The sequence below is a fragment of the Rhinoderma darwinii genome, chromosome 2, assembly GCF_050947455.1.
Source record: "Rhinoderma darwinii isolate aRhiDar2 chromosome 2, aRhiDar2.hap1, whole genome shotgun sequence".
Lineage (NCBI taxonomy): Eukaryota > Metazoa > Chordata > Amphibia > Anura > Rhinodermatidae > Rhinoderma > Rhinoderma darwinii.
In genome coordinates this window covers 252237469-252263453 of record NC_134688.1, presented here as the reverse complement: position 1 = coordinate 252263453, position 25985 = coordinate 252237469, and the positions used below count along the sequence as shown (strand labels likewise).

General features: G+C 43.0%; 1 protein-coding gene across 1 annotated transcript in view; it reads left to right on the top strand.

Moving 5' to 3' along the window:
* The window catches only part of LCK (LCK proto-oncogene, Src family tyrosine kinase), a 79758-nt gene extending 54965 nt beyond the window's left edge, over positions 1–24793 (top strand). Inside the window, exons 8-12 of the mRNA XM_075850484.1 lie at positions 1663–1842; positions 7167–7243; positions 7449–7602; positions 22645–22776; positions 24591–24793. Of these exons, the coding sequence (XP_075706599.1) occupies positions 1663–1842; positions 7167–7243; positions 7449–7602; positions 22645–22776; positions 24591–24793 (746 nt within the window). The remainder of the gene's footprint in view (positions 1–1662; positions 1843–7166; positions 7244–7448; positions 7603–22644; positions 22777–24590) is intronic.
* Positions 24794–25985: the final 1192 nt, after the last annotated feature.

The following is a 25985-nucleotide window of genomic DNA, read 5'->3' as shown; positions in this document are numbered from 1 at the left end:
TGTACCCCAAAATGATACCAATGAAAATCACATTTCGTCCCGCAAAAAACAAGTCCTCATATGGCGACATTGACTGACAAAATAAAAAATTACAGCTCTTGAAAAGCGGCGATGCAAAAACAAACAATTTTTTTTTAAAAGTGTTTTAATTGTGCAATAGTAGTAAAACATAAAAAAGCCTATACATATTTGGTATCTCCGTACTGACCGATAGAATAAAGTTAACGATAGAATAAAGTTAACGGTTATTTATACTGCATAGTAAATGGCGTAAATTTAAAACGTGAAAAACAATGCTGGAATACCTGTGTTTTTTAAATTTCTTCCAAAAAAAAATTAATAAAAGATAAGCAATATAATATATAGATCCAAAAATTGTGCAATTGAAAAATACAACTCGTCCCGCAAAAAACAAGCCCTCATGGCTATCTCGACATAAGAATAAAAAAGTTATGACTCTTGGAAGGCGGGGAGGAAAAAACGAAACAGAATGCTTGGTCCTTAAGGCCGAAATAGACCTGGTCCTTAAGGGGTTAATTGTTTCATTTATTTCCAACGAAAAAGTATTTGGAAATTGTGGAAGTACCCATAGACTTCTCTGTGACGCAATTGTGGACAAGAAGAGGACATGTTCTATATTTTGAGGACCATTTCTACGGCCCGGACAAACACATCCATAAATATACCAAAGGGTGTCCATGGCCAATAGAAATTAATGGGTCTGCAATTTCATCCGCAATTACGGATTTTGTAATTACAGATTAAAACTACAGTCGTGTACATGGGGCTTTATAGTGTTTATTTGTATATACATGTGTGTATACCTTTCTTTGTTGTGCTACACAACATTTTTGCTGTATGCTTTTGATAGGTATTAAAGTTCTCTTTATCTAGCTTAAAAACTTTGTATAAGGGCTTATTCAGACGAACGTGATATACGTCCGTGCAACGCGCGTGATTTTCATGCGCCTCACACGGACCTACTGTATGTTAGTCTATGGGGCCGTTCAGGCAGTTCGTGAGTTTCATGCAGCGTGTGTCCGCTGCGTAAAACTCACGATATGTCCTATATTCGTGCGTCTTTCGCGCATCACGCACCCATTGAAGGCAATGGGTGCGTGAAAATCACGCGCAGCATACGGAAGCACTTCCATGTGACGCGCGTGATTCGCGCAACAGCAGTAAAAACTATGATTGAAAACAGAAAAGCACCACTTGCTTTTCTGTTTACAAACATACAAGCAGAGTGTCATAATGATGGAAGCTGCGCGAAAATCACGCAGCCACGCATCATAGGCGGCTGACACACGGAGCTGTTAAGTACCTTTTGCGCGCGCAAAGCGCACACGCTCGTGTATATCCGGCCTTATACATGCTTCGAAAATGTTTTTGCTTGGAGCCTTGGAGGCAATTGTGTGGAATGTTTTGCACATCTCTAAAGGCTTAATTATTGTGATTGTTTCCTTGTACAATAAACAAATCTTATAAGATTTCATCAAGGGATTACCCATATTGCAGTTACTCAATGTTATACATAAAATGACTCGAAACTGAGATATAATATGTCACTCCCTATGAATTTCCAGTCTTTGAATTTTTAAAGATAAAATTAACTGCAATACTGTTTACATTTATTTCTGTATTCAATTTTGTCTTGGGCAGGATACTACAATAAACACACCAAAGTTGCAATAAAAAGCCTTAAGCAGGGCACCATGCCCCCAGCAGCTTTCTTGGCAGAGGCCAACCTAATGAAACAGCTGCAGCATCCACGGTTGGTTCGCTTACATGCAGTGGTAACCGAAGAACCAATATTTATTGTTACAGAATTCATGGAAAACGGTAAGACTTAATAAGAAAGAGTTATAAAAAGAAGTTAACTTCTGGATCCTCCCTAGGAAACAGTTGAGGATAAAAACTGACAACAATTATTTGTGTAATGCCCCAAAATTCATTGCATGAATAAAATTCTCCTCAAGAGAAATTAAGCCTTACACCGTTCTCATCAAAACCAGTAGGTAAGGGCCTGTTCACATCAGCGTTGACTTTCCGTTGAGGGGTTCCATCTGAGGTTTCCGTCGGGTTAACCCATCAACGGAAAGGCAAATGGAAACCTTAGCTTCCGTTTGCATCACCATTGATGTCAATGGTGGTGGAAACTTTGCTAAAGGTTTCCATTTGCCTTTCTGTTGAGGGGTTAACCCGACGGAAACCTCCAACAGAACCCCTCAACGGAAAGGCAATGCTGATCTGGACACAGCCTCATCTGTCTCCCCCACTTATTAACTTGCAATTCTCTAAAAGGGTATTTGAAATGCTTCCTGTATGGTGACCAACAATCGTTAATACGATTGTTCGGTCCCCATCAGTTTGCATCACTGTTGGCAGCACATCCCCTGTTTACACAGGGTGATTCACTGCTGAAAGCGATGATTTTATAAGCTACGCAAAACATGTGATCCGCCAACGAAGAAGCGTTTGCTCGTTTGTCGGCTGATCACTGCCCTGTCTACACTGGCCAATAATTGAAACAAGCATTCGTAAAATAATTGTTGGACCGATTATTGTTTAGTGTAAATGAGCCTTAACAAACCAGATTCCTTAAGTTGACAGTATGAGCTAACTATAAGGGTATGTGCACACACACTAATTACGGACGTAATTCGGGCGTTTTTGCCCAGAATTACGTCCGAAAAAAGCGCCTCGATAGCGCTGACAAACATCTGCCCATTGAAAGCAATGGGCTGACGTTTGTCTATTCACATGAGGGATATATATTTACGCGCCGCTGTCAAATGACGGTGCGTAAATAGACGCCCGCGTCAAAGAAATGACCTGTCACTTCTTGGGGCGTAATTGGAGCCGTTATTCATTGACTCCAATGAATAGCAGCGCCAATTATGTCCGTAACTGACGCGGCGTTCAAGCGCCTGCACATGCCGTTACGGCTGAAATTACGGGGATGTTTCCTCCTGAAAACATCCCCGTAATTTCGGCCGTTACGGACGCTGCCGAGTGAACATACCCTAAGGCTGGGTTCACACGACCTATTTTCAGGCGTAAACGAGGCGTATTATGCCTCGATTTACGCCTGAAAATACGGCTCCAATACGTCGGCAAACATCTGCCCATTCATTTGAATGGGTTTGCCGATGTACTGTGCCAACGACCTGTAATTTACGCGTCGTCGTTTGACAGCTGTCAAATGACGACGCGTAAAATTACAGCCTCGTCAAAAGAAGTGCAGGACACTTCTTGGGATGATTTTTGGAGCCGTTTTCTCATAGACTCTATTGAAAACAGCTCCAAAAACGGCCAAAAAAACGGCGCGAAAACGGCACGAAAAACGCAGCGAAAAACGTGAGTTGCTCAAAAAACGTCTGAAAATCAGGTGCTGTTTTCCCTTGAAAACAGCTCCGTATATTCAGATGTTTTTGGCTCAGCGTGTGAACATACCCTTAGGGTATGTTCACACGGCAGCGTCCGTAACGGCTGAAATTACGGGGATGTTTTCAGGAGGAAACATCCCCGTAATTTCAGCCGTAACGGCATGTGCAGGCGCTTGAACGCCGCGTCCATTACGGACGTAATTGGCGCTGCTTTTCATTGGAGTCCATGAATAACGGCTCCAATTACACTCCAAGAAGTGACAGGTCACTTCTTTGATGCAGGCGTCCATTTACGCGCCGTCATTTGACAGCGGCGCGTAAATATACGCCTCGTGTGAACAGACAAACGTCAGCCCATTGCTTTCAATGGGCAGATGTTTGTCAACGCTATCGAGGCGCATTTTTCGGACGTAATTCGGGGCAAAAACGCCCGAATTACGTCCGTAATTAGTGTGTGTGAACATACCCTCAGGGTATGTTCACACACAGTGAGCAAAAACATCTGAAAATAAGGAGCTGTTTTCAGGTGAAAACAGCTCCTGATTTTCAGACTTTTTTTAACAACTCACTTTTTTCGCTGCGTTTTTTACGGTCGTTTTTGGAGCTGTTTTTCAATGGAGTCAATGAAAAACGCCTCCAAAAACGTCCCAAGAAGTGTCATGCACTTCTTTTGACGAGCTGTCATTTTTTTACGCGTCGTATTTTGACAGCGACGCGTAAAATAAAGGCTCGTGGGAACAGAACATCGTAATTCCCATTGAAAGCAATGGTCAGATGTTTGTAGGCGTAATGGAGCCATTTTTTCAGGCATAATTCGAGGTCGTAAAACGCCCAAATTACGTCTGAAAACAGTGTGTGTGAACATACCCTTATTTCCACTCAGATAATTATTATGCCATTTTAAATGTTAGGCCTCATACACACGGCCATGCCCATAATTACGGCTCACATTTTCGGCCCGTGCTCCCATACAAAGTACCGTAAAAAGCAAAAGATAGGACATGTCCTATCTTTTGCGGTACACTTCTACAGCCCGGACACCTTCCCGTAACTAAACGGAAAGGTGTCCGTGGACAATAGAAGTGAATGGGTCCGTAATTGCGGTCCGCAATTACGGACGATTTTTACGTTCGTGTGAATGGGGCCTTATTTATAGTTTATAAACATTTTTTTCATAGACATTCATTACAAATTTTATTTAGTTTTTGCACTGCAGCTTCTATGTATCCATTATCAACTTATATTTCATCGGTATTAGCGTTATATTGTGTATTAGAGGCACACAGGAGCTGCTGTCAGCCAAGGTGGAATTGATCGGTAGGGTTTTACGGTGAGGTAGAGCCACACAGGAGCTGCTGTCAGCCAAGCCATCAGTCCAGCTGACTGACAGATTAGAGTACCTGTCACCTGCCAAAAAAATCTGCAGTTCAGATATCAGTGAGGGTATGTGCACACACACTAATTACGTCCGTAATTGACGGACGTATTTCGGCCGCAAGTCCCGGACCGAACACAGTGCAGGGAGCCGGGCTCCTAGCATCATACTTATGTACGATGCTAGGAGTCCCTGCCTCGCTGCAGGACAACTGTCCCGTACTGTAATCATGTTTTCAGTACGGGACAGTTGTCCTGCAGCGAGGCAGGGACTCCTAGCATCGTACATAAGTATGATAGTGTGTGTGCACATACCCTAATACTGCAGACGCCTCACAGATTCTGATACTTTTTATTTTTTTCTTCTAACCCCCACCGTTCCTGAGATATTAGGGCCGTTAGCGCTGGTGTCCAATATGCAAATGAGGCCTTTGACTATGTATACATAGCCTTTAAATACGATAAAGTGCATTTGTGAAATATTATATTAAATGAGTATAACAGTACCAATATGAATACATTTAAACCTGGTTCTGCATCAGGAATAAGACTCTGAAATTATTCCACATTAAAACATGGTAAAATACCTGATGTGGACATGATGAGAAGTCACCACAAATAGACCCTTGATGCTCATTAAAGGGTTTGTACCAGAATCAACAATTGTCAATTATACACGGGAAAGGTGATAATTGTCTGATTGCTGAACCACCCGTTCCTCCTCACTGCGGTGTGGAGTACTTTTAATGGAGCAGCGGTTAAGCATGCCCCTCCATTCAAAGTCTATGGGACAGACGAAAACAGCCGAGAACAGAGCTTAGTTGTTTCCGTCAGTACCTATAAACATTGAAAAGAGCAGCAGGTACAAGCTCGATCACCACTCCATTCCAGCTCCTACTCACTGCGTGGGGTGCAGTGAGGAGGAACTGGGGGTTTGGAGATTTATGTTTTTGCAACAGATATAAGTCCTAGTGGTGGGACCCCAGCGATCAGACAATTATAATGTCGATTTTACTGCAACCCCTTTAAAGATATAATCATATAGTGGATTTGGAGTTTAAGAGAAAATGTTTGACATGTAGATATTTATAAAAAATCTTGTTTATGGAGATTAAATAAATAAACCAGGTCAGAGAAAGGGTAATTATTTATCCCCTTGGCAATAACTGCTGTACATTTATGGCGCTGGCAATATTTAGCTATACAGAAGTATTACAAGGTATTATGTAAGTGATCAAGCGGCTAAAATAAAATGTAGGAAAAAAAAGTTTAATTAAAAGCAAAGGAAAAAAAAATATATTTTTAAAAAAGTGGGAGGCCTGGTCGCAACTGTGACCGCTGTGACTCTTATAGCTATGCCACTGATCAAGGCTCACAATAGCTATGTCCTTAAGGGGTTAATATAAGGTCGGAAATGGAGTATAATCCTTTATGAGCCCCTTTCTTTAGCCCAATGATAGGGATGAGATATTTAGGGATTCAATCGGCAATTGGATAAACCTTTTGGGGGAGTTTCATTTTAAATCTTTCTAGGAAAGATAATCAGGCCTGAATAAAATGGTCACTACTTTTTGAACAAACGTTGCATAAATCCATAGTACAAGTGAATAGAAACTTTTCAATTTATCTTATTAGGGAAAAATGCCTCTTTCTCCACTTATCAGGCTCCTTTCTTCCCTACCCACTTCTAACTGTTCACTCATTTACTTTACTGCTAAATCCATTTCCTCAAGACAAGACGAGTAATCAGCTCACTGAGGGATCAGGTTATATGCTTCCGATAGAAGTCTATGGAGAAGGGAAGAGAAGGAGGGAGCATGAGGTGAGTCAGAGAGAGAGGCAGAAAGACACAGACACAGACGCTGGTGCAGCTTCCCAGTAAGTGTTATATCTGATCTCAGTGCTGGGATCTCAGCTACACTGCTCATTACGGCTGTATTATGTTCTCTATGTTGAGACATGATAGCACTTAGCCTCCACCCACTAGCTCAGAGAAAATTTAGAATGAGAGTTTAAGCCTCTAGAGGGGAAAACTGCTAAATAAAAATGCAGGATCCAATCATATAATGGCAAGTAAAAGTATTTTTATTCATTTACTCACATATGACAGCTTATTCTAAAAAGTCACCTGAAAGGTAAGGTACACTCAGGACAAGGGATGTTTAGGCTTTATGGTATAGGCAATTAATAACAAGAGAAGTGGAAGACCACCGTTAAAATTTACCTCAATAGTCAGCCAACTTGAACCCTGAAAGGGAGTCCACCAGCAATGTAGTTGATTAATAATTATAGCTCTATGGTAGGAACCAGAAAGCTTCTGTAATTTTTATGATTAAATATTAATAATTATCTTAGATTGTTATCTATTGACACATTTCATGAACCACTTTCTCCATACTACAGGGAGCCTGGTAGATTACTTGAAGACACCAGAAGGCCTCCGACTAAATGTCTATAAACTTATAGACATGTCAGCTCAGGTAAGAATTCAAATAACAGAATGCTGAATCTGATATAGAGAATATAGAAATGGTAAGTTATTGGAAGAAAATAAGAAGTATTGGAGAAACATAGCTTGTTAATACAGTAGTTACTGAAAATTCTATCAAAAATATTTTAAATGTTTACTTTTACTTCAATTTGCCACCTCTCCTCTTCAGTGTAATATATTTTCCCAATCACTAGGTAGCAGAAGGAATGGCTTTCCTGGAGCGTAAAAATTATATTCATAGGGACCTGCGAGCTGCCAACATCTTGGTATCAGAAAGAGTGATCTGCAAAATTGCAGATTTTGGTCTGGCTCGTATGATAGAGGACAATGAGTACACAGCACGAGAAGGTACCTAAGTATACAAACACAGTCCAATAAAGAGGAAAAGTTCATTATGTGTATGTGTTCATGAAAAAGTATTCATCTCCTAAACCTTTTCCACATTATGTTACTGTTAGATAAAAGGTATTGAGTACAAAACTAAATGAAAAAACAATCCAAAGTCCTCAGAATTTAAAAAAATATTACATTTAACCCCTTTCCGCACCATGACGTACCGGTACATAATAGCGGGAGGGGAGAGCTGCAGGTGTTAGCTGTGTATTACAACTGAAACCTTGCTCCAACAGCCGGGAACGGAGAGAACTCCGATCCCGGTTGTTCACCCACCTAGATGCTGTGGTCATTAGCAACCATGGCATCTGAGCCATTAGATAGAGGGAGAATCCACTCTATCATTCCATCCCCCCTGCGAGACGATCGCGTGATGCCGATGTGTTGTTATGGCAGCAGGCTCCCCACCAGGGGCATAACTAGGAAAGACTGGGCCCCATAGCAAACTTTTGACTGGGGCCCCCCTCCCCTGGGTGCCACACAACCCCCCCTTGTAGATAGTGTCTTTTTTACAGCCCCCCTGTAGATAACGCCATACAGCCCCCTCTGTAGATAACGCCATACAGCCCCCCTGTAGATAACGCCATACAGCCCCCTCTGTAGAGAGCGCCATACAGCCCCCTCTGCAGATAGCGCCATACAGCCCCCTCTGTAGATAGCGCCATACAGCCCCCTCCGTAGAGAGCGCCATACAGCCCCTTCTGTAGATAACGCCATACAGCCCCCTTTGTAGATATCTACAGAGGGGGCTGTATGGCATTATCTACAAAGGGGGCTGTATGGCGTTCTCTACAGAGGGGGCTGTATGGCGTTATCTACAGGGGGGCTGTATGGCGTTATCTACAGAGGGGGCTGTATGGCGTTATCTACAGAGGGGGCTGTATGGCGTTATCTACAGAGGGGGCTGTATGACGCTCTCTACAGAGGGGGCTGTATGGCGTTATCTACAGAGGGGGCTGTATGGCGTTCTCTACAGGGGGGCTGTATGGCATTCTCTACAGGGGGGGGGCTGTACAGCCCCCTTGTAGAGAACGCCATACAGCCCCCCCTGTAGAGAACACCATACAGCCCCCCTGTAGAGAACGCCATACAGCCCCCCCCCCTGTAGAGAACGCCATACAGCCCCCCCTGCAGAGAACGCCATACAGCCCCCCCTGTAGAGAACGCCATACAGCCCCCCCCCCTACAGTGTGTCCTAGAAAATACATTTCTACGGAGCTGCCGACACAGACCCCGGAAGTCCGAGGTTTGTGATGGAGAACATTGGGGGAATTTCAGTCTCCCTATCAGTTCTAGCGGTTACACATGTATCCCCTATCCTGTGGATAGGGGATACATGTCTTTTGTTTAATGGCAGAGCGGGGAGATAACTCCCTGCTCTGCCGTAGTCGTGTTCAGTGGCGTCGCGCTGTAGCAGCCATAGCGGCTGCTAGCGGAGCCTCCGGCCATGGTGGGGGCCCGTGCCGGCGGGCGACACGGGCCCCCTCATGCCGCGGGCCCCGTAGCAGTCGCTACGGCTGCTACGGCGGTAGTTACACCACTGTTCCCCACTAAAGCATTGCAGTGATTTGTATCAGCGATCAAACAATCTCATGTTGAAGTCCCATAGTGGTACTGAAAAAAAATTCTAATAGTTTTCATTAAGTTTTGAACAATGTACAAAACGAAAAGAATATTAAAAGTTTTAAAGAAAAACTTTTCCCATTTTTTCCCGTAAAATAATGTAAAAAATTTAAAATTAAACATAATTGGTATGTCTGCGTCTGTAGAAAAGTCTATACTATTATAATATAATGATATTGATGCCACTTGGTGAACGGCGTACACAACCCCCTAAAAAATGCCAGATGTGCTGTTTTGGGGTCACCTCACCTCCTTAAAAAAATGGAATAAAAAGTTATCAAAAAGTCGTATGTACCGCAAAATGGTTTCTTTCTCTGTCCTAGTGTATAGGTTGCATTCGTGATTTTATTTCACCCCTACTTGTTTGTATATTTTAATTATCTATTTAATTAAAATATTCTTTTTTATTGCATGCTAAAGGTCGTGTTGTGTTCTCATTTGTTTTTTTTGTTTTTTAAATGGTCCCAATAAAAACTACAGCTCGTCCCTCAAAAAAACAAGCCTTTACAAAGTTCCATCGACATAAAGATAAAAAAAAATTATGTGCCTCAGAATATGGCAATACAATACTGTAAAATTAAAACCCACAAAACAATGGGGGAATCACTGTTTTTTGGGGGTTTTTTTTAATTCAAAGTTTTATTGAAATTTCTCAAGAAATGTAAATAGTAAAAACAGTTCGCAATATAAAAGATAGAATCAGGGAAAGATAAACAGACCCTTGACAGAAGGCAAGGGCCACAACAGGTTGGTGGGGGAGATTGTTATATAATACAATAAACAGAGTCAACCCATGGATGAAAATAGTTAAAGTCCTACACTGTACGGTATACAAGGATTCAAGTCAAGCAGTCTATCCTGGAGAAGGGCTCTCTCTACGGCAGTTTTTCAGGTGCAATAGCATGATGTGTCGTGACACTTAAATTGAAAGGGGTAAAGAGAAATAAGGGGGAGATAAGAGGGAGATAGGGGAAAGGAGACCGATAGGAGGACCATGGAGGACCTGGTTTCCTCTTGCTACTGTTGTAGACAAATGGTAAATGGCTGCATATGTGTCTTGTTTATATATAATTAAGGGGTACTCCAGAGGCAGCACAGAGCATTGGGAGTGTAGGAGAGGTGAGGAATAGCTTTTAGCCTATTAGTGTACAATAAGTGGGGGATGAGTGAAAGGTGGTCCAATGTAACCACGTGGTCATGTAATGAGTGGAGGCCTTTGTGGTCTGACCAATCAGTTCTCTTCAAACCAATTATCTAGCGTCGGAGGGTCAACCGATTTGCATCTGTGTGGAATAACGGATTTAGCGGCTAGTAGAAGGTGATGGGTGAGGTAGCGTTTATACACAGATGGGGGCATCGGGAACATAAAGAGTAGGATCACCTCAGGCTCAGGGGACAACGGTAGTGTCACACTGATGCACTCATGTATAATTTTACGGACCAACGTCCAAAAGCGCCATAGAGCTGGACAGCCTCACCATATATGAGCCATGGTTACTCCAGCTGCACCACAGCACCAGCAGTTATAAGGGACAAAAGGCTACCATTTCTGAAAGGCCACGGGGACTTAATACCATGGGAGACTATATTAAAACTGATCTACTGCGCACGTGTGGCAATTGTTGCCTTATGAGAGAGATAAAAGCATCAAGTCCGCTGTGACTCTGTAAACTGTTTGCCTAGTTCATTCTCCCAGGCCTTACAATATGGTGGGATATGCTGAGAGCATTGTGAGAGGAGTATTAACAGTGCATCTATGGCATGTGAGGAAGACAGACATGTGTTTAAAATCTATTAGCGTGCGGTGGTGGTGTGAATGCAGCTGGGTCGAGGTGTAAAAATGTTGAAGTTGATTGTATTTTAAAGAGGAGTTGAGAAAACGGGGTGCAACCTGCGATGATTGAGGTGTGCAGGAATAGGGAGGAGATAGAGAGAGATGATAAAAATGTAGGGGATGACGGAGGGATCCTCCAAGAAAGGAGTGGTGTGCGCGACCCGAAGGGAAGGCAGGGCCCACTAGGTCAATGAGGGAGCCCCTAGTCTCATTGGAATTTAGCACTAGGAGGTTATTATAAACACTAAATGAGGCTTGTGGGGGCACAGTTCGGAATGAGATTGAGGTCCATAGAAGGGTAGATAAAGCAAGAGGGCAAATGGCTTGGGCCAGACAGGCACAGAATTTTGTTTGGTGACTATATATAAAGTCAAGGAAATGTGCATAGGCAGCAGACCAACCCCACACGCATAGTTAGGGCTGATCTACTGATCCAGGGACAACCTGAGGACCAGACGAAGGATCCAAAGCAACACTGGATGTGAAGCAATATAAGAGAAAAGGTGTAGCGTTTCGGCCACAATCAAACTCTAATGCCGCTGGTTTGATAAAGGCGTGGTAAGCGCTTACCCATGGTACAAGCTACCCATCTTCACAGCGTAATTTCCTATAACGTTTTTTCTATTGACCAGTGGCAATAAAGATTAATAAAGGCCGGATTGTGGCCGAAACGTTACACCTTTTCTCTTATATTGCCTAATTTAAAATAAACCTATTTTGCATATTTCAACTGAAGCAGTGCTTGAGTTTTTCACTGCAACCAATGGACATAGAGACCGCCCAGGGGAGAGTACTATTTTGAAGGAGCTAGTATAAGAGATTGTAGGTGCCATGCAGCGGTTATTAAAAGCTATAGTTCCTGTCTGAGGGGTGTTGGAGTTGTCACATGCCACATAACTCGAGTTGCAAAAGTGCATTTGACTCACTTGATGGCATTATAGGCCAGTCATGATCGACCAGAAGAATTATTCATTGTCAGATCGAGAGTGAGGTTAAAGAGGCTCTGTCACCAGATTATAAGTGCCCTATCTCCTACATAATGTGATCGGCACTGTAATGTAGATAACAACAGTGATTTTTATTTTGAAAAACGATAATTTTTGAGCAAGTTATGAGCAATTTTTGATTTATGCTAATTAGTTTCTTAATAGACAACTGGGCGTGTTTTTACTTTTTACCAACTGGGCGTTGTACAGAGGAGTGTATGACGCTGACCAATCAGTGACCAATCAGCGTCATACACTTCTCATTGTTCCAGCCCAGCTTCTTTCACTGCACAATCACACTGTGCTGTAGATCACGCTGGGGTGGAACAATGAGAAGTTTATGACGCTGATTGGTCACTGATTGGTCAGCGTCATACACTTCTCTGTACAACGCCCAGTTGGTAAAAAGTAAAAAAACGCCCAGTTGGGCATTAAGAAACTAATTAGTATAAATCTAAAATTGCTCATAACTTGCTCAAAAATGATAGTTTTTCAAAATAAAAACCACTGTTATCTGGTGACAGAGCTTCTTTAATGTCCCCTCATAGCACCACTGTCCCCCAGACTAGGGGAATAGCTGTATCAATAAGTTTCAAACGGAAGAGGACTTGGACCTGATTAGGAGCACATGAATTGATAATGGTAAACTCATGGCCACGAATAGGACTAGTATGATGCATTGAGCCTCAAGGTCGACCGTACAACTAAAGACCTGGTGGGTGAGGGATTTGTGTATTGCTACTGCAGCTCCACGGGATCTATCGTGGGAATTGTTACTAAAGTGCCACTGAGTGTAGTATTAATGTTAAATAATGAAGGAATGGCTCTCTTCAAAATGCATTTCCTCAAGGCATGCCACATGTATTTTGCATCCATATAGGTGATGATGGATCTGTGTCCATTTTTGTGGAGTGTTCAGCCCCTTTGCATTGAACAAGGCTATAGTAAAGTCAGCCATAAGTATAGAAAAGGAGGCAGCTTTGGAGCCGTCTGGATATAGAAAGCAGGACAGAAGCCCAGGATCTCCACAGTGGGGAGGAGGAGGAGATATTTAGGGAATGAAAAGAAAGCATAAAAAGACATCAACAACAGTTACAAAAAAGCAGTATCAAGGACACTGCCGAGAAACAAAGCAAATGATTGAAAGGGATCATAGGGCATTAAGGACACTCTGGGAAGGTCCAGGACCTATGGGGGAGAAGGTGACAGTTATGCATTGGAGCATGTGAGGGGCTCATTAAGATCACTGGAAAAATGTAATAAAGCTCCAACCTGTGGAGTCCAGAGGAGGAACTAGAAAAATGGAGGGCCTAACAATAAGCAGATAACACGGAGCTTGATCTCATTGTGCTTGGTGGATTAAGTGGCTTGTGAAATAAGTGGAGTAAATAAACCCGAGTTGAAAAGAGGAGTTAAAGCCCCTGTAAGTACTCTTCCTTTCTTTAACTTTTTTAATGGTGCACTGTTTTTTTGTAACTGGGATAATGGATAGCAGCAGGGGCGTAACTAGGAAAGACTGGGCCTCATAGCAAACTCTTGACCGCCCCCCCCCATGCCACAAGCTGCCCCCCTTATAAATAGTGCCCCCTGTAGAATGTGCCATACAGCCCCCCCTGTAGACAGTGCTATATAGCCCCGCCTAGCCTATAGAGTGTGTCACACCCCATTTGTAGATAGCGCCCTCCACCTCTCCCTTGTAGATAGTGCCATACAGCCCCCCTGTAGATATCACCATAAAGCCCCCACTGTATATAGCGCTGTACAGCTCCCACTGTATATTGTGACACCCAGCGCCCCTCCCTTGTATATAGTGCCACACAGCCCCCCTTAGTAGATAGTGCATCACAGACCCCTGTAGATTGCGCCACACTCAGCCCCCTGTAAATAGGTCCATACAGTTCTCCCATGTGTATAGTGCCACACAGCTCCCCTTGTGTATAGTGCCACACAGCCCCCCCTTGTGTATAGTGCCTGACAGCCCCCCCTTGTGTATAGTGCCACAAGGCAATGGTACATCTGAGAAAGTTGTATCAGTCAGGAGATGTCAATCAAACATGGAAAGGTGGGTTTGGAGGCAGGACTATGTGACTCTTCGGGATAGTGGCACCACCCCATGACCCTTTAATGAGTAATTCAAAGTGGATTATAAAGATTTTGCTGCATCTGAAAAAACATAAAAGGCAATGTTTGGAAATATTGTCAGGTCATGTATTACCGCATGGTGGCGGTTCAAGAGGTTAAAACTACCAGACAGGTTCCCATGAAATATACAATGAATTGAGAAAAATTCCATCTGCTCTGCAATTTTGTTATTATAAATATATCCTATATAATTACAGATCCAGAACCAAGCTCTGACATATATACAGTACCACAACCAAGCTCAGTACATAAATACAGCACTAGAACAAGCCCATGCATATATACAGCATCAGAACCAACCTCAGTACATATATACAGCCCCAGAACCAAGCTCAGTACATATATACAGCACTAGACCCAAGCTCTGACATATATACAGCACCAAAACCAAGCTCAGTGTCACGGCGCGGGGTGTGAACCCACTGGGCCGTACCACGTAGTGGGATAGTAGCTGGCCAAACAGGTACAATGCAATGTCTATAGTTCAGAAAGGGTACCTGAGGCAATGTAGACAGTAGCGATGGAGTCAAGATGAGGCTCCGATAGTAGACAGACGGAGGATACAACACGACTCCAACTCTTGACGGCACAGAGGCACGGTAGCACGGGATACAGGGAACAGGCAGCAGGAACAGGTAACACTGGGAACTGGTAAAAACTAGCAGACCATTTGCAAAGACAAACTTTAGGTAACACAGCAAAGCTCAGGCAATGATCAAGAGGGCAGAGCCCCTATTATAGTCCAGCAACATTCTGGGTTAATTTCAGATATTCTGCAACTGTGCATGCACTGGCCCTTTAAGGCCGTGCACGTGCGGGCACGCGCGCCCTGCGGGAGACAGTCTCTGAACTAGGAAGTGAGTGCCGGCATCTCTCAGGAGGGAGACGCCACCGAGAACTCTCACGTCCATGGCCGCGGCCGTCAGAGGGTAAGTCAGAACGACGGTCCGCGACCATATACGTTACACTCAGTACATATATACAGCACTAGAACCAAGCTCAGTACATAAATAGAGCACTAGAACCAAGCCCATACATATATACAGCACCAGAACCAACCTCAGTACATAAATAAGGCACTAGAACCACGCTCAGTACATATATACAATACCAGAACCCAGCTCAGTACATATATACAGCACCACAACAAAGCTTAGTACATAAATACATCCCCAGAACAAAGCTCAGTTTTATTAGAAAAAAAAATATTTTTTACATACTCGTGATCCCGTTCCTGCGCCATCCGATGGCAATGCAGATCTGCTCTCTTCTGTGCAGGTCTGCTGGAGCTGAACAACGCGTCGTTCAAAGGCGCTGATTGGCAGGCCAGAATGACTTGCCCTGTCAATCAGCCTTTCAAGCACGGAAGCGGCGTGATGACGTCATTCACCGTTGGTATCGTTGAAAGTTTTGTAAGTCAAAACATGTTGAAACATTTTGAAAGTCATTGTAAGGCGTTGAATGGAACATGCCCGGCCATTCAGCGCTAATGCATGTATTTGTACCTGCGTGCTATAGACGCAGGTACAATTACTGCAAGACGGAGTGGCTGTCGCTAGCACGGGGGCCCCCTCCGGTGCTAGCGACGCCTACAGGCATGAGAGGGCCTGTGTCGCCCGGCCCATACATGTTAGAGGCTCGGCGGCGCGGGCTCCGTAGTAGCGGCACTACCGCTGTACAGCCATAACGGCTGCTAGCGGCGCCACCGGGCATATGAGGGGAGGTGTTAGCTGACGGAACGGGCCCCCTCAAGCCGCGGACCCCCAGAGTGAATACCTCTGTGGTAGATGTGAGCATGTTGTTCATCTGGAAGCTCGCATTAGCGATCTGTATGTGCAAAATGGAACACTGAGGGCGATAGATAATCTTGAGCGGAGCATGCTGCTCACTGAGGACACAGTTAGTGGGGTAGATCTGGAGGGTGAAGACATGGGTCATGGGTCAGCAGGACCAGGCAAGTAGCTGGGTTAATGTAGTTAGGGGCAGTAGAAAGGGGTCCAGGAAAAGGAAGGCCAATCCTATTACTGTTATGCCAAGCAAAATTGCTAAGTTGGGTGATGATGCGAGAGTGTCAGTCTCAGAAATGGCCGCACTAGTGGATACTGATCTCCCTAACAGCCAGAAGAACAGCCCAGCCAGTAGTCGGCAGGATGGTAATGCAGGTAAGGCAAGACAATTAGTAGTTGTAAGGGATTCTATAATCAGAAAGATGGATAGAATAATTTGTCGCCAAGACCACCTCAACCGAATGGTTTGCTGTCTCCCAGGTTCCAGTAATTTATCCACCTGATCCACCACATGCCGAAGAATGTGGTGGAACAGGTGGATAAGATACTGGGAGGGGCTTGTGATGATCCATCTGTCGTGGTCCATGTGGGAACCAATGACAGAAAACATGGTAGGTGGAGGAGCCTTAAAGGGAATGTGTCGCTAGAATTTTTTTTTATTTTTTTTTTAAGTTAAACAGTTAGTATATACATGATTAGACATTGTTCAAATTTTTTTAACAAGTCAGGAAATATTATAAATTAGATTCTAATTTATAAAATTTCCATGTGCTGGTCACTGGAGGGAGCAATTACCAAAATTGCAGCATTGGCATGTGGTAAAGCAACCTCATTGCTTTATGCTGCAAAATTGGAGAAGACACACTCGCTCTAGTGTGCTCAATTAATCCCCCTCCTTTATCTTGGCTAGTTTGCTGTTCAAACCTTCTACACTGTGTGCCGACATTTTTTGAGCGAATGCACAGTGTAGTAGGCTTACATACAGTGGTAATCACACAGTAAAACACGAACATACACAAACATAACTTACCTGCTCCTGCCGCCGCCGCTGCCGCCGCTGCCGCTACCGCCGATCCCTCCGCTCCGTCCGCTCCCTCCGCTCCCTCCGCTCCTAGTCCTTGCTTCTGAACACATGTCCAGAAGCCGCGACCGGAAGTAGTCATCTTACTGTCTGGCAGCGGCTTCCGGTCCACATGAAAATGGCGCCGGATGTCACTTGGCCGAAGACCTTCCTTTTGGACTGTGTGGGAGTGGCGCATGCGCCGTTCCCACACAGATGGCGTACACCATAGTGAATGGAAAGGCTCCCGTTTGCTATCACTATGGGGATGTATGTACCGTATTCCATCTCTGTATGTGTCGTTAATCGACACATACAGAGATGAAAAAAAAAATGGCAGCCCCCATTAAGTCAAAGTTAGAAAAAAGAAAATGGTAAAACACAAAAACACAAATAAATAAAATGTATTTTAATAACACAATAAAAGCAAATGAATATAAAAAAAAATTTTTTCGCGACACCTGTCCTTTAACCCTTAGTGACCACCAATAAGCCTTTTCATGTTGGACGCTAAGGGTCCTTAGGCTAGGCTGACGCCTTTTCACGTGAGCCTAGTTTAAGTCCTGCACGGGTGTCCCGTGCAGGCAGGAACCGGGGCTCTGCTGTCTGATGACAGCTGAGCTCCTGCTCCAACACCCGCGATCGTATTTTACTTCGATCGCGGCCGTTTAACCTGTTAAATACCGCTGTCAATAGCGACCGCAGAATTTAACTTGTTTACAGAGGGAGTGCGCTCCCTCTGTCACCCATCGGCGGCCCGCAAATGCAATCGCGGGTCTCCGATGGGGTGTCATGGCAGCAGGGGGCTTGATAAAAGCCCCCAGGTCTGCCCTGGACATATGCCTATTAGGACACGCCGGAGGCACGTCCTAATAGATTGCCTGTCAGATTTACACTGACAGGCAATAATGCTCTGGTATACGAAGTATACGAAAGCATTATAGCAGCGATCTGAAAATCGCACAGTAAAGTCCCCTAGTGGGACTAATGAAATAAGTCATAAATGTGAAATAAAGATTAATAGTAAAAATTACAGTAAAAAAATAAATCAAACCATTTTTTTCCATAAAAAGTGGTTTTATTTAGTAAAAGTGTAAAAAATAAATAAAAGTACACATATATGGTATCGCCGCGACCGTAATGACTCAGTTAATAAAGTTAATATGTCATTTAAACCGCAAGGTGAACACCGTAAAAAAAAAAATGCAAAAAACAATGGCGAAATTGCAATTTTTTTCCATTGCCCCCCAAAAAAATCATAATAAAACTGAATCAATAAGTCCCATACACCCCAAAACAGTACCAATCAAACGTACGTCTCGTCCCGCAGAAAACAAGCCCAAAAAAATCACTACATTGATGGAAAAATAAAAAAGTTACGGCTCTTGGAAAGCGGCAATGCAAAAACAAATAATTTTAGTTCAAAAGTGTTTTTATTGTGCAAAAGACGTAAAACATAAAAAACCTCTACATATGTTGAATCGCCGTAATCGTACCGACCCATAGAATAAAAGTAACATGTTATTTACGTCGCACAGTGAACGGCGTCAATTTAAAAACGCATAGAACAATGGTGGAATTTCAGGTTTTTTTTATAATCCCCCAAAAAAAGTAAATAAAATTTTATAAAAAAAGTATATGTACCCTAAATTGGTGCTATTAAAAAGTACAACTAATCCCACAAAAAACAAGTCCTCATACAGCTATGTAGACGAAAAAATAAAAAAGTCATAGCTCTTTGAATGCGACTATAGAAAAACGAATAAAATAGCTTGGTCATTAGGGCCTAAAATGGGCTGGTCACTAAGGGGTTAAGAATAATTTTAAAGAACTAGGCTACATGCTGAAGGGAAGGACCTCCAAGGTAGTGTTCTCTGTAATATTCCCTGTGCCATGCGCATCACAGGAAAGACAGCGTAAGCTCAGGGAGTTAAATGCATGGCCAAAGTCTTGGTGTAGAGGAGAAGGCTTTGGGTTCCTAGAGAACTGGGCTGACTTCACAGGGGTACAAACTGTATTCTGCAGATGAATGGAAGGGGTTTCACTGTGCTGAGGGAGAGAATTCTAGCAGGGGTGGCGGGGTATTTAAACTATGGCTGAGGAGGGAGTTCAGTATAGAAAATAAAGGGGTAGTTAGGTTAAAGAGGGGGTCAGACTATATTGGTGGGGGAGAAATAGACAGTGGGGAAAGGATTAAGCAACAGGATAAGGAGATCCTCTTGTTACAAAACAACATTGAAGATAAAAATGCCCAAATAATGTCAAATAGTTACATTTCTGATACTGAATGTGAAAAATGTAAACACAAGTTAAAGTGTATGTTCACAAATGGCAGAAGTCTAGCAAGCAAAATGGGGGAGCTGGAGGCCTTGGTACTGGAGGAACATATTGATATAGTTGGTGTTGCTGAAACATGGCTAGACTCTTCTCAGGATTGGGCTGTAAATATAAAGGGTTTTACACTGTTACGGAAAGACAGGGCAAATAGGAACGTGGTGGTGTATGTCTGTATGTTAAAAGTGATATGAAGGCAAGTGTGAAAGAGGCAATAGTGGGTGAAGATTGTGAGGAGGTTGAAACCTTGTGGGTGGAATTACACCATTAAACCAAAAATATTTTTGGTGTAATCTATAGACCCCCCCCCCACCCAATATAATAGGAGATGGAGCGGGCTGCACAGACGGGAACTGTAGTGATAATGGGATTTTTTAATTACCCAGATATTAATTGATGTAATGATTCGGCTACAACTGTGAAGGGGAGAAATGTCCTCAACGTGTTGCAGGAAAATTGTATGGCCAGTTTGTGGAAGACCCAACTAGAGGTGACGCTCTGTTGTATCTGGTCATTTCAAAAAATGCAGAGCTTGTTGGGAATGTCACTAATCGTGAAAACCTCGGTAACAGTGATCACAATATAGTTGCATTTTACTTAAACTATAAAAAACAAACACAGGCTGGGAGGGCAAAAACATTTAATTTTAAGAAGGCCAATTTTCCCAGGATGAGGGCTGCAATTCAGGATATAGACTGGGAAGAACTAATGTCAAATAATGGAACAAATGATAAATGGGAGATCTTAAAATCGACATTGTATAATTATAGTGCAAAATTTATTCCTATAGGTAACAAGTATAAACGACTAAAATTAAACCCCACATGGCTTACACCTTCTGTAAAAAGGGTAATATATGACAAAAAAAAAGGCCATTTGAAAAATACAAATCTGAGGCTACAGCTCTAGCCTTTGTAAAATTATAAAGTATTACTTTGTAAAAAAGTAATAAAATCAGCAAAAATACAAAATGAAAGGCAGGTGTCCAAGGATAGCAAAACTAATCCCCCAAAAAATCTTCAAGTATATAAATGCAAAAAAGCCAAAGTCTGAACATGTAGGACCCCTAAATAGTGGTAATGGGGTTGGTCTAGGGGGATCACGAGAAGGAGGGGTGACTAAATGGGTTCTTTAGCTCTGTATATACAACAGAAGAAAGAGCAGCTGATATAGCCGATGCCAGTGCTGTTAATGCATCAACTAATATACTGAATTGGCTGAATGTAGATATGGTCCAAGCTAAGTTTAATAAAACAAATGTGCACAAGACTCCAGGACCAGATGGGTTACACCCAAGGGTTCTTAAAGAACTTAGTTCAGTTATTTCTGTCCCCCTCTTCATAATATTCAGAGATTCTCTAGTGACTGGTATAGTGCCAAGGGACTGGCGCAGGGCAAATGTGGTGCCTATTTTACTTCCCCGGGTAATTATAGACCAGTGAGCTTAACATCCATTGTGGGAAAAATGTTTGAGGGGCTATTGAGGGACTATACACAGGAGTATGTGACAAAAAAATTTATTATAAGCGACAGCCAGCATGGTTTTACTAGGGACAGAAGTTGTAAAAACCAACCTGATTTGTTTTTATGAAGAGGTGAGTAAAAGTCTTGACAGAGGGGCGGCTGTGTATATAGTGTTTTGGACCTTGCAAAGGCATTTGACACTGTCCCTCATAGATACCTAATGGGTAAATTAAAGTCTATAGGTTTAGAAAGTATAGTTTGTAATTGTATTGAAAATGGGCTCAAAGACAGAGAGACAGAGAGTTGTGGTCAATGATTCCTACTCTGAATGGCCACCAGTTATAAGTGGTGTACTACAGGGTCCAGTGCTGGGACCACTATTATTCAACTTATTTATTAATGATACAGAGGATGGGATTCATAGCACTGTTTCTATTTTTGCAGATGACACCAAGCAATGTAGTATAGTTCAGTCTATGGAAGATGTTCATAAATTAGAAACCGATTTGGACACACTGAGTGTTTTGGCATCCACTTAGCAAATGAGGTTTAATGTAGTTAAATGTAAAGTTATGAATCTGGGTACCAACAACCTACATACATCATATGTCCTAGAGGGAGCCATACTGGGAGAGTCACTTGTTGAAAAGGATCTGGGTGTACTTGTAGATCATAGACTAAATAACAGCATGATATTCTAATGCTAGCAAGATATTGTCGTGTATTAAAGGAACATAGTAACTATGTAACAAGTCTAAATAATGCAATGGGGCTACAGAGAAAGACTGACCAGTCAGGAGCGGGCAAATAGTGGTTTTCAATAGACTTCCTGAGAAGGATGAGTGGGTTTCCTGGGTCAAGAAATGTGCGGGCAGTTCCAAAGTGGGTGGACAAGCATGTGTTTGTTGACGTTGGGTCCTCCGTCTTGGGCCTTGTGAGGGAAAGCCCTCACAAGGGTATTAGGTCAATTAAGAGGAATAGTCAGTCCGAGGCCCTCCAGTAGTGAATGTTAGCAGTGAAGGCTATCTTGGCAGGGACAGGTGAGGGAGATTCACGTTCTTGCAGAAAGTGGGGCAGTTCATCTGGTGACTTGAGTGTTATAGTGCGGCGTTCATGTCCCACCAAGACGGCAAAGGGGAAGCACAAAAAATAGGAGATCCCTCAGTCTCAAAGTATGTCCAGGAGCAGTTAGAGGACCGACCTTTGCGCCAGGATGTGGCGAGACAGGTCCAGCAGGATGCAAATTTGGGAGCCATTATGAGAGATGGTTGGATGTTGCCTAACCTTTTGTAGCAAAGTCCTTATGGTATAGAAGTAAACACGGCAGATCACATCCCTCGGGTGCTGGTCATACAGGCTTGGAGGAAGTAATGCTGAGTGTACCTGGTCTATTTCAATATAAGTGTTGGGAGGGCGACCCAAAAGTCTGTTGAAGATGTTGGTCAGCTTGTGGAACAAATCAGGAATAATGAAAGGGTGTCCCCGCTGCGGCTGTGTCACATACTGCCATCCTAAAACCAATATACAGTAGTATGATTCTATAATTCTATGGACACAGTAACCACACAGAAACCGACATTTGCATGCAGCACTCAAAACCACAAGAGAGAACCACTCCTGGAAAATTAGTCAATATTAAAGCTAATATACAGATATTAAGAAATCAAAGTACAATTACCAACGAAAATCTGTTACTTGCACAGTACTATATTATTATTGTAGATCTAATTATATTGTATTAGTAAAATAATCTTTTCTTAAATGCAGGTGCCAAATTCCCAATAAAATGGACAGCTCCTGAAGCAATAAATTATGGAACATTTACTATTAAATCGGATGTATGGTCATTTGGTATTCTCTTAACCGAAATCATCACATATGGGCGAATTCCTTACCCAGGTAAGTTGACAGAAAAGAAAGTACATAAAAAGATCAAAGGGGTATTCCCATAATCATTTATGAAACACCCACAGGATATGTCATAAATACCTGATAGGTGCAGTTCCTACTCTGTCACCCACACCTATTGGGAGAAAAAGGGCCCGTGACCCTTGCTCTGCTTGTTCCGTATGTCCCGTAGACTTCAATAGAGAGGCTTCATCTTGAAAAAAATGATTACACACCTTTTCACTTTGTTTACACAGTATCTTGTGCATGAGTCATTTGCATAAAGATTCATGCAGTGTGCAGGAGGCAGTACGACGGCACAGAATTCAGAGCCAGTGGGACTCCATGTGCTGCTGTACGGTGCTCCGTGCGGTTCCTTATAATGCAGGTATTCTCCCCCAGAAGCAATGCTACTAGGAGAGAATAGCTCTGTAATACGGTATCTGATTGAGCATGCCACAATTCATTTTCCACATGAATCCAACGGGAAAAAAAGCAAAACGATGTGCCTCCTTATTAAATTGGAGTCTTAAAAAGGTACAGTAGGGCCCCATGGTCCTATATCGCTGTCATATTATAGAGGTTGTATGGAGCTGTAATATGGCAATGTGTATGAGTCCTAAGAGTGTATGTTGTAATCTCTTCTGAACAGGCTACTCCTAAAGGGCATCATTTTAATTAGATATAAAGAAAGGTGGTCATTAATTCCAATTCATATACCCTGAACTTTATTTTGATTTCCGTCCATTTAGTTTATGAATACAGCACTGTATTAAAGTAATCATACTCTTTGGACAACACCTTTCCATTTACCCTATTAAGGCATGTGGAATTAATACAGGAGCAGTGGCGTAACTACCGCTGTAGCAGACGTAGCGGCTGCTACAGGGCCCGCAGCATGAGGGGGCCCGTGCCGTCCGCCGGCTTTGTCCCCCCTCATGGCCGGAGGCTCCGCTAGCAGCCGCTATGGCAGATACAGCGCGACGCCACTGAAGTTCCTACAAAAAACATGCATCCCCTATCCACAGAATAGGGGATACATGTGGGATCGCTTGGACGCCCGGCGATAAGGAGAACGGGGGACCGAAAGTCCCCCGAAGTTCTCCATGACAAACCTCGGACTTCCGGGGTCGGTCAGCAGCTCCATAGAAATGAATTGTGCACCGGTCGCGCTTGTGCGCATGCGTGGCCAGCGCTCCTTTCATTTTTATTGAACTGCGCAGACCCCGGAAGTCCGAGGTTTCTCATGGAGAACTTCGGGGGACTTTGGGTCCCCCATTCTCCTTATCGTTGCCAGCGATCACACATGTATCCCCTATCCTGTGGATAGGGGATACATCTCTTTTGTAGGACAAACTATAGGCCGTTTGTTTTTTGGGGGTTGGGGGCTGTATGGCGTTATCTACAGGGGGGATGTATGGCGTTATCAATAGGGGCTGTGTATGGCGCTATCTACAGGGGGGCTGTATGGTGCTATCTATAGGGGGCGCTGTGTGGCGGAATCTATAAGGAGGCACTATCTACAAGGGGGGGGTTGTGTGATACCCATGGGAATGGGGGCCCCAGTCAAAAGTTTGCTATGGGGCCCAGTCTTTCCTAGTTACTCCCCTGTACAGGAGGGTCTGGCATCCAGGGATCAGGAACCCCTTCTATGAACAGAGACCAACTGCAAAATTATAGCCAAAGTATTAAAGAATTGCTGCATTATTTGGATGCCTACTGATTATAGTAGGTGCTGTTTAATGCCTCGTAACCTTTGTGTACACTGAGGGCCTCTATATTAAATATGTGTAATTATCTAACAAAATGTGTTTGCCATTCTACAGGCATGACTAACCCTGAAGTGATAGATCATCTTGAGCGTGGGTACCGTATGCCAAAATCAGAAGATTGCCCTGACGAACTTTATGACCTAATGCATCGATGTTGGAAGAATCGCCCCGAAGAAAGGCCCACATTTGAATTTCTTCGCTCTTATTTGGAAGATTTTTTCACAGCTACAGAGGGCCAGTATCAGGCTCAGCCTTAAGCTAGGCATACCCATTAGATTTTATTGGCAGTCCCCCGGCAATCCTCAAAGAAGGTACAGCCGACAGCCCCCTTTTATTTCATGGTATGCTTTTATCTAGCAATTCAATGTAAGAACAAGCATTGTTGTGGAGAACTCTGATATGTAATGCAGATATGCCAGTGAAGACATTGACGGTACTGCCATCATTAAAGTGGGTTTCCAGGATTTCAAATCTCTGAATTTGGGCAAAATAAAAAACTTTGCAATATACTTACCCTATTGATTCCACAATGCTCCACTGCCGCCTTAGTTGTCCCTCCATGGCCACTGGGGCCAATCGCTGGTTTGCAGCAATGATTTTACTATGGACTAAACATCATTGATTGGCCACCATGGTTACGTGACATTTAATCACTATGAACATTACATAAGCACATGCAGAGGGACAACACTAGCGGCAGAGTACACATAAGACCAGTGACGGGGACAGAGTGGAAAGGGCAAGTATATTGCAAAGTTTGTTATTCTGGAATTTTGCATACAAATGTATAGATTTTAAATAAATAATGATTTGAAACAACTTTAAAATATTCTTATAGACAAGAGTTGTTAATAAACAGGAAATACCTCATAATGTCAGATAATAACTCTTGCCCTATCTTCATTTACACACCTATATGCAAGCAGATTAATGTCAAATAATATATATATTTTTTATTTTACCTAAGTTCAGATGTGAAAAATGTAACTTTCTTGTTTAGTGGTTATTTGTCTAAATCCTGTGTATAATAAAGACATTTGTAAGAGTACACTCCTGAGGTTTATTTGGACTTTAAGAAAGCTCTTTTTTTTTCAGCCCAATTAATGACAATATGTTAAATATAATCAATATAAAATGCATCTATTCCATAATTACAGCAATATATACCTTTACTGCATTTTGGTCATTCCATCCATCGGCAGCCATCTGGAGAACATCTTCCTCTTCTTTATTCTGACAGAAGTGCTCCCTCTTGCGTACTGAGGCCTATTCATGCTGCTCTGCAGTTCATACATTTCCCAACATCCCCCTTGTCACGATCTGTGGGTGTGTGGACCCTCTGGGCCGCACCGACGTAGCGGGATAGCAGCTTGTCAAACAGTGTACCAAGTGAATATATATATAGTCCAAGCACAAGGGTACCTGTGATAGTCAAGACAGTAGTAACGG